Below are 12,169 nucleotides of genomic sequence, written 5' to 3'. Positions count from 1 at the left end.
CCAAAAAGTTGCTTCATTAAAAAAAAAAAAAAAAAAAAAAACATATATATATATATATATATATATGTATGTTTTTTTTTTTTTTTGATTGATTGATTGATTCAAGAGCAAGCCGTTTTGAACTCACTTTTTTGACTGCACTTTTTTTTTTTGAAGTGGAAAAAATTTTCAATGTAGTTTTTTTTTTTTTTTTTTTGATTGACTCATTTTGAGACAAAACAACAACAAAAAAATAAACCAAAGAAAAATAGTTTTCAAATGTTTTTTTTTTCTGTCTCAAATGTATTCTTTTCCCACTTTTTTCTATTAAAGTGACTTTTTTCAATTGAAACTATATCTTTGGATTGAAGCAAGTGTTTTGTGATTGAATCTACCTCCATACACAGCAGGACCAGCAATCTGTGTGCCATTGACATGCATTGCACCAAAGCGCAGTTGACTCTCACCCTCGGCATACCGATCACTCAAGTGTACTTCTTTCACTATTCTACCAGTAGGAGGCGATAGAGGGTCATAAGTCATCATCAATAAAACCCTCAGACTCAACTGGATGTTACGCTGCTAAGGTTTTATTTAGTTCATGCAGAAGTCAAACAACACAAAATGAAATTCACACACATTAGCATTTTCCCTCTCTAGTGTCCAATGATGCACAAAGACTTCTCCAGGGTAGCGGGTGTGTTCAGCTACAATGAGGACACATTGGCATAACTTGCCTGAAACAGGACAAACATGACAGCAATGTACGAGGTGTGTCACACAACACAAATTCCAGGACTGGTGTCACAAAAGTACCAATAGAAAATCCAAATTACATGCTTCCTTTTTAGAGTCGTACTTGGTGAAGCGTCGACAAGCGGTCACAACTCTTTCACACTTTCGACTTGATCAACAATAATGAAAACATGCAGTTTAGATTTACAGTGTATCATAAAAGTGAGTACACCCCTCGCATTCCTGCAGATTAGTGCTCAGACCATACGCCACACTCTACATCAAATTGGTGGGCATGGTTGTCACCCCAGGAAGAACCCTCTTCTGAAGACTGTACACAAGAAAGCCCGCAAACAGTTTGCTGAAGACCTGTCAACAAAGCACATGGATTACTGGAACCATGCCCTATGGTCTGATGAGACGGGCGGTGTACTCACTTTTGTTGCCAAAGGTTTGGATATTAATGGCTATATTTTGATTTTTTTTGAGGGGAAACTAAATGAACTCTATTATATAACCTGCACACAACTTTTCATTGTGTCAAAGTGTCATTTTGTCAGTGTTGCCCCATGAAAAGATACCCTTAAATATCTGCAGAAATGCGAGGGGTGTACTCACTTTTGTGATACACTGTAAATACCTTCAGAGACACTCGTCCTGGAAATTATCAGACACTACTTCGTATGTGATTCTTTACAAAGTTTAAAAAAAAAGAAAAATAATCTTCATGACAATGACAGGCAATGCTTTTGTTTACATTCAACCCACAAAAACACCAACAGAAACAATTCACAATACATCACCCAGCATTGATGTATAAAACATATCTGACTCCATAAAAAGCCACAAAAATAAACGTCGATCATTTCCACATACGCTCCTTGAGCAACAAAACCACTTAAAATACTCATCTTAAGGTGGGGATGAATACAAATAAATTATTTCAAAACTCCCAAACTGAATTAATTACATCCAAGCGCTCATCCTTCAGCTGATTTATACACAAAGTTTAAATGTCACACCATAGCCAAAGTGCACGCTTGCGCTAAGGAACACGTTAACTCCCGTCAATGAAAGGTCTCATTTGTAGCACATGAGCTCATTTTTGGTGCAAAGGTCATAGCCTTTTATAAAGACGTCAGCATACAACATGTGCACACAAAAACTGCGCGAACAGCACAAAAGTGACAATGACATATCTGCCTGATAAACTCATTCCCCTTGCAGTATCCCTACACATTTGGTCTTGAACTAAAGAAAAATAGAACTGCCCCTGAACCTTTTCTCTCAGCTTTAAGACGACACAAACAACCCAAGTAATTTCATGACATACAAACATCTGCAACACACAAAAAAGGGCTGATTCGGCCCCAAATAGAACAACTATCCCAAATAAAACAATTCAGTTTGCAGTTTGTCAACAGGTTCACTTCCCTTGTGCAGTCGGGTGCATTCGTAATCATACAGCAGCCAAGAAGCAAAGGCTCATGAGCCATCCCATCCCTCCCTCATAGAATTCAACTGTATATTTAATTTCTCATGTACATACGTAGCATGAAATGTACATCATAAGGACATTTGTCATTTACACATTTACACTTTAACTCATAACTTGCAGAGGAACTTAACGGAAACGCAATATTGCCGTAGGAATGCTAGGGACTATTAAAACAAACCAGAGAGTTGAGCAACAAAATATATATCACTAATCATGTGCTAATGCATGCTGGGAAATTTGGGGGCACTGTAGGTTAAAGGGGAACCCATGTACGTTGACATGCTAGCATGTAGACACATACGGGAACGAAACTGTCCTTTCATGCTACTCATCCCCTTTTTTAAACATATGAAAATAGACCATTTTGTTACGTTTTTCCCTTTTAGACTCACAGATTCCCTTTCTATGAGGACACATTACTGTAGTAAGTACATCAAAATAGTGTTATTCGACATGGTTTGGTCCAAGCCATCCTCTCGCGGAAGCAGACGTCTACATAGCGAACAAGGTGTCCTCCGGCCTGTCCGGTTTCTTGTGGCTCGGGGTTTCCTGCTCTGTGCTAGGGTCGCCGGACGGCGGGGATGGCATACTGGCGACCATCTCTGCAGCTTTGGCTCGCTCCTCCAGGAACTTGTCGAACTCTGCATACACACAAGCAAATATAGTGACATACAAATTATTTTGCTACTTTTCACCAATGCAAGTGGGCTCCGTTTATAAACAGGGATTTACCGAAGAGATGCGAAAAAATATCGAAATCAGGGGCAGAACTTAGGGGAGTGCTGGGGGTCCGACCGCACCAGGGCTCGGGCCTCTAAGGTGGTGGTGGTTGGCCCAGGGACGGGTCAAACAGAGATTGTAAGCAGTGCTTAATTTGTAAATCATAAGGTGCCGGAACGCAAAGTACATATGACAGCGCAGGGATGACTAGACACGCACAGGTCCCGGAACACAGGCAAAAACTGCTGTCAAAAACAACACGCAAATGCCCACTTGCCATACTGTGGGACTTACAAGCCTCAATTTCAGATAATATCCATGGTATAAATGCTATGACAACAATTTACAATTATTTTGGCTTTTCTCTGCACAGCACGGGCAATTGCCTACATAACCACATTTACCGGTCTGAGTCCGAATCTGAATCCGGGTGGCGCTGAACCTGACCAGCTGCTGCCACGGTAGTAGCCTTCTGCTTGGCTGGCTCCCCGTGAACCTGGCTACCTGCTGTGGCACTAGCCTCCTGCTGCACCTGCTTTTTGCTGCAGCTTCCCTGTTCGCCGGCTGTGGCTTTTTTGACTCGTTTTGAATCTTCCTTTTTTTGAAAGAAAAACTGTAAATTCAATTGCCTTTTTGGCATGTTGAAATAATGTTTAATCCGATTCCTGGCTGCGTGCTTTCCAGATGCCGCCGAAGTTATTATTATTTTTTTTAATGTCGGGGAGGGGCGTAATTTGTCATCACCAAATCTCCGACTCTTTCAAATGACGTTTTTTTTTTTTTTTTTTAAATAAACAGCATACAATTCTTGGAATTTTTTTCTGTAAATGAATTTATGCACATTATTATTTTTTTTTATGAATTAAAAAAAAAAAAAAAAATTATATAACATTATGGGTTCTTATTGGTGCGCCAGCACGACGCTCCGATTGGTGGACTGCATAGCCGCCCGCCAGTGACTTGTTGTTTGTTTTGCATTAGGGTGGCGGAAAGAAGAATAAAATGAGGAGTAAAAAGCGTCAAGGTTCCTGTGTTATTTTCGTTGCCAAGCTTTCACCTAGCAAGTGTTACAATTTAAAGCAACTGTTTTCTGTTAAGCCCAAATGCTCGATGAAAAGTTTGGGCAACCATGACTTTAGAGTGGTGGTTGGTTTCCAGTGTTATTTAATGTGTGCTCCATGCTTCAAGCTACTGCAAGTCGTGGCGTAATGTACTGAAGAGGGCGCCAGCATTAAAGGAGACAATCGTCGCTTTACGCTCTCCTCTAAATCACCCGGCATATTATTATCATGAATATTTACACTCTAAAGGTGCTGGAACGGACCAAATAAGTCCCGGAACACGTGGAGTCTAAAATCAAGAGGTACCGGAACATGTTCCGGCATGTTCCGGCACAAATTAACCCCTGATTGTAAGTGTAAAGTATAGATCAACCGATGTGGGTTTTTCAGGACCGATACTGATTATTAGGACTAGGGTTGTTCCGATCATATTTTTTTGCTCACGGTCCGATCCCGATCGTTTTAGTTTGAGTATCTGCCGATCCCGATATTTCCCGATCCGATTGCTTTTTTTTTGCTCCCGATTCAATTCCAATCATTCCCGATAATTTTTCCTGATCATATACATTTTGGCAATGCATTAAGAAAAAAATGAATAAAACTCGGACAAATATATACATTCAACATACAGTACATAAGTACTGTATTTGTTTATTATGAAAATAAATCCTCAAGATGGCATTTACATTAAATAACATTCTTTCTGTGAGAGGGATCCACGGATAGAAAGACTTGTGACTTTGTATATTGTGACTAAATACTGCCATCTAGTGTATTTGTTGAGCTTTCAGTAAATGATACTGTGGCCATCCCAAATGCATGATGGGAAGTGGACCCATGACCCATGTGCGTCGTGCTACCAATGGATATATCTTCTCTGCTTTGGGAAACATCTTAGGGTGTTAAGACAAGATCAATTGCCATCTTGCTTCCCGACATTGCTTCCCATGATATTTCTAATCATAGGGAGAAGGATTGCAAGGCTTTTGCCAATTAGAGGAAGGCTCCAAAGGCTGCCGAAAGTCACTCTACTCATTTTGCGCTGCCTTTTATCTCTCTATAGTGGTAAAACAGCGTTATTACAGATTGAGCGCTACAATGAGTAAGAGGGTCGTGCAGCGCATACATTAATTGCGTTAAATATCTTAACGTGACACATATTTTAATTAATTAATTGCCACCGTTATCGGGATATTTTTGTTAACCCTACTATAAGCCTAAACTAAAGACTTTGGATGAGTGTAACATACTATGTCTGTAACGTTAAATACAATTAGAAACGATTTAAATAAAATATATATATAATAAAAACAGGCATGGCCGATATTTTTTTGCCGATTCCGATACTTTGAAAATGACGTGATCGGACCCGATCGATCGGCATCGATGCCGATCGATCATCTCTAATTAGGACCGTAATTTTCGCACTGTAAGGCGCACCTGACTATAGGCTGCGACACACCAAATTTGACGCGAAAACGGCATTTGCTAACTGATAAGCCGCGCCGGACTCTAAACCGCAGCTGTCCTCGCTATATTATGCAGGCATGAAAATGGGTCAGGGGTTAAAAAGGTGAGAAGAGGAAATACGCAGGGCCGCTGCCAGGGATTTTGAGCCCCATGAAAAGATATCACTTTGGGCCCCACCACCAGTGCTGGGACACCCACACACATTTAGAGTATCAACTATGTAATTTCCTGCATTCTGGTGAATCTTTACACACTAATTTGTGCATTTTCTGCATTAATTTAAGATGAAAATGTATTTAGAGTGGGGCAAATAAGTATTTAGTCAACCACTAATTTTGCAAGTTCTCCCACTTGAAAATATTAGAGAGGCCTGTAATTGTCAACGTGGGTAAACCTCAACCATGAGGGACAGAATGTGGAAAAAAATCCAGAAAATCACATTGTTTGATTTTTAAAGAATTTGCAAGTCATGGTGGAAAATAAGTATTTGGTCAATACCGAGAGTTCATCTCAATACTTTGATATGTACCCTTTGTTGGCAATAACAGAGGCCAAACGTTTTCTGTAACTCTTCACAAGCTTTTCACACACTGTTGCTGGTATTTTGGCCCATTCCTCCATGCAGATCTCCTCTAAAGCAGTAATGTTTTGGGGCTGTTGTTGGGCAACACGGACTTTCAACTCCCTTCACAGATTTTCTATGGGGTTGAGATCTGGAGACTGGCTAGGCCACTCCAGGACCTTGAAATGCGTCTACTAGGCTAGCTACGTTCATACTGCAGATCTTAATGCACGAATCCGATTTTTTCATGTTTTTCCGACTCGAGTGAGGCATTTACTTGACAGTCTGAACGGGACAAGTCGCATAGAAGTGGACAATTTCAAATCCGATCTGGGTCAGTTTTGTATGTGGTTTAAATCCGATCTGAGCCACATTTTTCCAGAATGTGGCGGCGGTCTGAACTGTCAAATCATCCAAATCGAAATTCATGCAGCAATTATGTCAGCAAAGAGCGAAAGCCGCACGCAAGACGGCAGCGAGGTAGCTGGTCAAAAGAGTTAGCGCCTAGCTTGAACTCGGCTTTTACTATGCAGGAGGCTGGGTTGACCAGTCATAAAAAAAAATACAATGAAAAAAAAGGATAAGCCTGATAATGTGAGGTTTCTTTTTGCGCCAAATGAACAATATTTCAGTATTGCCTACATGGGTCGGGGCAAACTGACGCACACACTGCATGTACAGGGCGTAGTTATTCGTTTTGATGCTTCTGCTTTCACCCCTAGTTCACTTTACTGTATTGCACTGTCCTGTACATACCTTCACTTGTAACGCCCTCCTCACCGTCATCGCCTTTCTGTAGACAAGAGATAGGGTTTTACTTCTGGTTTTCGACACTGGAAAAATGGTCCGATTCATAGTGGAAGGACGCTTAGAGACAACATGCAAGCTTTTTTTTTTGTTTTTTCTTTTTCAAATACACTGTCTTCTTCATTGTTGAACCACTCTTGGAGCCAACATGCAAGCAGTTTTTAAAAATACTCACCAAAAAAATGTCAGTATCATACTAGTGAAGAACCCTTGCCATTCCAGCCAAAAGCGTATTTGTTAAAAATTCCACCAATGTGCATCAAAAGAATTAAAAGACCCGAAAACCCACAGATGGATGTATTCATGGAATAACAGGATTGTAGATTTGTGTAAAATGAGCTTAAGTGAAAACTGGGACTTCAATTTATTAAAAAAAAAAAAAAAAAAAAAATCAATTTGCAACATTATGATGAAGTTAAATGTTCTAAAGAAATTTTAAAAAATAAACAGGGTTCGTACACCTTCTTCATGTGCTAATTCATGTACAATATAATTTTCTCAAAAGTCGATAGTGCACCTTATAATCAGATGTGCCTCACATATGGATGAATATTAGTTAATCATGGCATGAAATTCCCTTTACACAGCTTCATCTAGTGGATGCATAATACAACCCCAAGGATTACTACTACTGCGCCTTATAATTCAGTGCACTCTATATATGAAAACAGTTTTAAACATAATGCAACCCCAACAACTACTACTACTGCGCCTTATAATTCAGTGCGCCCAATATATGAAAACAGCTTTAAACATGGCCATTTATTGAAGGTGCGCCTTATATTCCAATGCGCGTTATCGTACGGAAAATACAGTTTTTAAGGACTTTCAAGACCAATTTTCCATTTTTTTCCAGTAGCTTTTAAACCCATTATCCCATTCCAAAAATTATACTGTTCTTATTTTTTTCAACAATGGAGCAGAAATACAATATGTTGCCTTCTCACAAGTACGCAAACATCTTCCAAAATATTCTACGACCTGGAGGCTCGAGAAATTTAGTTTGAAAGGTGTCGAAGATGACAAATAACACCAATTTGATCCACTTCATTTAGTTTGAAACCCCCTAGGGAGGGTGCGTTCCTGGCGGCAGTGAGAGTTTTGTGGCAAACTCTGAGCGCTTCCATGATATCCACGTAGTGATAGCATGCTGCTTGGTGGATGGAAACACATAAGTCATGGCCGGTGAAACCTTGATAAATGCTCTTTTTTGAAGTTTGGGATACTCCTAAAATGACTCTCACTCCTCCAATTGCTAATCTAAATGAAATTGCGGTGTATTTTTGTGTGGAACTGTAGTTCACAACAACAACAAAAAAACAGTAAAGCTGTTTACAAGGCTATTACACTCTCCTTCTCTGTAAAATAAGTGTGTTTTCTTGTGCACCAAGGAAAGTTGATCGAGAACCAGGTGAGTGGGCAGATTTCTAGCTATTAAACTGCGACTCGCAGAGGAGTGTGACGGTCACTGAAAATAAAGTGCCAAAAAGAGGAACTGGTCGTGCAATAAAAATATTGCGCTAAAAGTCAGCAAATGCACATATATGCAATTCAATACTACTTTATTTGGATACTGTTCGCTTGATTAAACTCCAAACAATTCAAATGCACTGTACTCTTGGAAGCGACAATGTGATGCGGGACATTAAGGGAAAGCAACTTCAGAATGAGCGTGTAGCAGCGAGGAAGCAAATATATTTTATTTTTCGTCGTTTAATAATCTATATTTTTAGACAGTGTGCTAAGAAATATTGCGTGCCTAACATGATTTCAAAGACCTGTACGAACCCTGCATTAAGATACACCAAATACAGATACAAGTCACTATCAAAATTGCCCAGCCATCATCCTTGTACTGAGAACTGATAGATTCAGCGAACGCTCATTTTTCACAATATGCTCACACTTTAATGACTGTTGGTTCGCACAAAAACGTGTTAGCAAAGTAATCTAGGTTGTTAAGATTGAGAGATCAGAGGAAAAAACAATTGTGAGTGGATTAAATTACTAAAAAAAAAAAAAAAAACAGTACAAAGGATAAAACAGAATGGAAAATAGAAAGAGGATGCAGAAATAATACAAAATGAAAACAAAAATCATGATGGGCTCACCACATCAGTACTTAGCCACTCCTCTATGTCATCCATGACAGAGGACTGACCTCCCAAACACTAGAGGGCGAAATTGAAAAGAAAAAAAAAAAAAAAAACAGCCCCAAAACACAAACATGAATATGATTTAATGCAGCTGTTAAAAAAATTGATAAAATGATTAACAAAGGTGAGGTATGGTGTCATTGTAAACCATAGTAACAAAAAGAGAAGCATTTTAACTACAGGAAGTCCCCGGGTTACGACGTACCCGACTTACGTGATTTCGACTTTACGACACCGGAGTCTCGTCCGCCATTTTGTCTCCAGTCGTTTTTTTGTTTTTTTTTTAAATAATATTGACTTTTGTTTTGTGAAGCATACTTTTATTTTGGCGCAGGAAGCATAGAGCAGGTGGTACTACGTCTACACTAGGACGGATAATGGCTTTGAACATGTAATTAGTTGGACTAAACGGCATGTCGGCCGCACTAATTGTCTATTATCCGGATTAGTTTGATAATGTAGGCAGGTAACATTACCCGCAACCTAATATTGACTGCTGTCTCCGTACAACAACTGGAAACTAAGGAAGTAAGATCATGCAGTCGCCATTTTTAGTACGGCATGACGGCATCGTAAACAATGGAGGCGGACGATCACGACGTGGCATTCCCGCTCCTTTTAATGTTTCCACACATTTTTCATGAACCTTCAAACTACGTCACAATAATATGCTTCAATTCAGTGCCTATTTGTGATCCTCCCATTGCGAATGACGCGGAGATGAGTTTTTTACAGAGCTCGACTCTGATCAGTCAGCTTTGGGGCTGGCTCCTCCAAACTCAATGCCGACTGAATATTAGTATATAAAAATGTGTAGAGGAAAATTAAACCCCGAAAAGTTATCTGCATGGTACCCCCAGTCAAAGAGGCACGCGATCAAATTTTTTCATGACATTTCTGCCTATCAAAACTGTCGCCACTTCCAGGATCGCCACTGTTATGCACAAGCACTCCTGTTGCGGCTTCCAGGAAATATACGCAACGCCACACCATATGTTTCTAATAGTCATCTTCCAAGTAGTGACAGCGCAACTGAGCATCGATTGTAACATCCCAAGTAACGATGTCAGGCTTTCGTTGTTTTCTAAAGATATATTTAAATCACAACTCGGCAACTGTTCGTGAACAGCGATCACAAAACGGAGCTTCTGACCCCTGGTCTAGAAAATGTAGTAATTTAGAAATTTCACGCCGACGAGTAATGGGTTTCCGGTTCAGAGGTAAAACGCACGGGTGATGACGTAACATATGAGGCTGCTCATTTGTACACATAATTAGTTTTCGCAAATGCAGGCGTACCTTACAGAAGTGTGTGTGTGTGTGTGTGTTGGGGGGGGTGCTTAAACGCACCCAAAAAGTAATTGCGGACAGGTATAAAAATAGTCGGCAAAATACCCTGGAGAAAATTATGTGTCCTAGTGTGGACGTAGCCTAAGAGCGATTGTACATAAGAAGGAAACCATATTTGAGGAGACCTGCACACAAGAAGAAGAGCGCATTTGCTCCCATGAAGTCGCACAGCCGAGTGAGAGAGAGGGGACAGATTATACAGCTGCGAGCCTATGTGCACATGTTTTGCTTGTGAAGCATCTACTTTTGCACTGTTTATTGTGCATTTTTAATTGTGGTCAAATACTTGGGGTGAGTTGATCCGATTGTTATTGATGATTTTCGGACGCTAACTGATACATGCTTATCGTTTGTGTGGATTGCTATTGCTGTATCAAAAGCTAGTTATAGATGCAAATCTGAATTTCTGTTGTTGGGGAAAAAAAAAATCTAATTTTTATTTTAGTTTCATTCTGCAAATGTTGATGTAATGAGCACACAAATAAAGTCGGCAAACCACACGGATGTCTGACAGTCATTTCAGAGCTTAGCTCGCTGTCTAGGACCCAGCTCCAACTTCTTGACAAGGACAGTACGATGTCGATAATACATGTTTTTGGATAGTTATTTTGACATTTATTTTTTTTTGGGGTAGTTAAAGGGTTCCGACTTTCGCGGAAATTCAGTTTACGTCGCCAGTGTAGGAACAGAACTCGTTCCCAACCCGGGGACTACCAAAAATTAGGTGATATATCTACTGATTTAAATAGGTATATCAGGTTAACAGCAGCAATTTACACGTACATTTCAATCTGTACTAAGTGACTACAGAAGTGGACAGAGCTAATGCCTATTTTAAATCTATTAAGGCTAATCAATTCAGCCTTAAAAAAAATAAATGAAAAAAACATTTTTTTACTTCACTTTTGCAAATGAAGACATAATTCACACATCTTGTATTTTTTTTTTTTTTTATTCTGGGATTTTCCTTTACTTTTTCATCAAGTTAACGAGGTATCCACTTACATCAAATGTGGGGATTTTTAATTATAACCTCAATTTGTATTTCTTTACTGTTTTACCAGAAACTTTTTTAGCAAATTGAAAGTAAAGAGAAGTTTTAAAAAAATGTGTTTACAAATAAATAAATAAATAAATAAATGAAAATCATTATCTTGGCAACTCTGGCTGTGCTGTTGTAAACTAGCTTCTTTTCGCTGGTAGCCAAGTTTTAATGGACATTGCACGTCACAGAGGATGCAGTATGACTGTTCACTCAGCCCTACTTGTTAGTGATATCTAAATTTGAAATAGCAATCAATACATATGTTATATACCTATGTGAAATGATTCCATAATGGTCATTTTAATATATTGATTTAGTAACATTTCGCAGTGTTTGTTTCAGGGTGCCATCTTTGACTACCCGCACCTACACACACAAACAAACTTTAATAGTGTTTCAAATGAGACTAACCACTCCTGCTCGTGGCTGCTTGACGTCCATAGTGGGAGGAGGAAGAACAGCAGCAGCACCAGCAGTCTGGCCGTCCTCTGCCGGAATCCTGATAAAGGATGCACATGTGATGCATTATAAGTGTTTTTGTGTCATGTTGAAAAACAACTGTGGCCCTAACTCTCTCTGTACCATGGGCTGCTTTCACATGGATCAACTTTGAAAGAAAATTATGACAAATTATCAAAGCTACAACTCACTCTTAATTAAGAGTGCCACATTTCGTTTTTATTCAATAAACTCATGCCATTTTGGGTGTAGTAGGAGATAATGGCACCGAGAATGCATGACTAATTTTGATCTGGTCGCCGTCGTCACAGAAAATAAAACGTTTAT

The 12,169-nt window shown here is 39.4% G+C and overlaps 1 protein-coding gene across 4 annotated transcripts in view; it reads right to left on the bottom strand.

Moving 5' to 3' along the window:
• Positions 1-553: 553 nt before the first annotated feature.
• The window catches only part of tom1l2 (target of myb1 like 2 membrane trafficking protein), a 30,746-nt gene continuing 19,130 nt past the window's right edge, over positions 554-12,169 (bottom strand). For 2 of the 4 annotated variants that reach the window (XM_057825929.1, XM_057825930.1), the window contains 4 exons: positions 11,795-11,882; positions 8,944-9,003; positions 6,782-6,818; positions 554-2,853 (listed from right to left, as the gene is read on the bottom strand). In XM_057825929.1, coding sequence (XP_057681912.1) covers positions 2,705-2,853; positions 6,782-6,818; positions 8,944-9,003; positions 11,795-11,882 — 334 coding nt within the window. In that variant the 3' untranslated portion in view covers positions 554-2,704. The remainder of the gene's footprint in view (positions 2,854-6,781; positions 6,819-8,943; positions 9,004-11,794; positions 11,883-12,169) is intronic. The other 2 variants (XM_057825932.1, XM_057825931.1) reach the window with 2 other exon arrangements.

Source organism: Corythoichthys intestinalis, chromosome 21 (genome assembly GCF_030265065.1).
Source record: "Corythoichthys intestinalis isolate RoL2023-P3 chromosome 21, ASM3026506v1, whole genome shotgun sequence".
NCBI classification, from domain to species: Eukaryota; Metazoa; Chordata; class Actinopteri; order Syngnathiformes; family Syngnathidae; genus Corythoichthys; species Corythoichthys intestinalis.
This window is presented reverse-complemented; position numbering and strand designations above follow the sequence as displayed.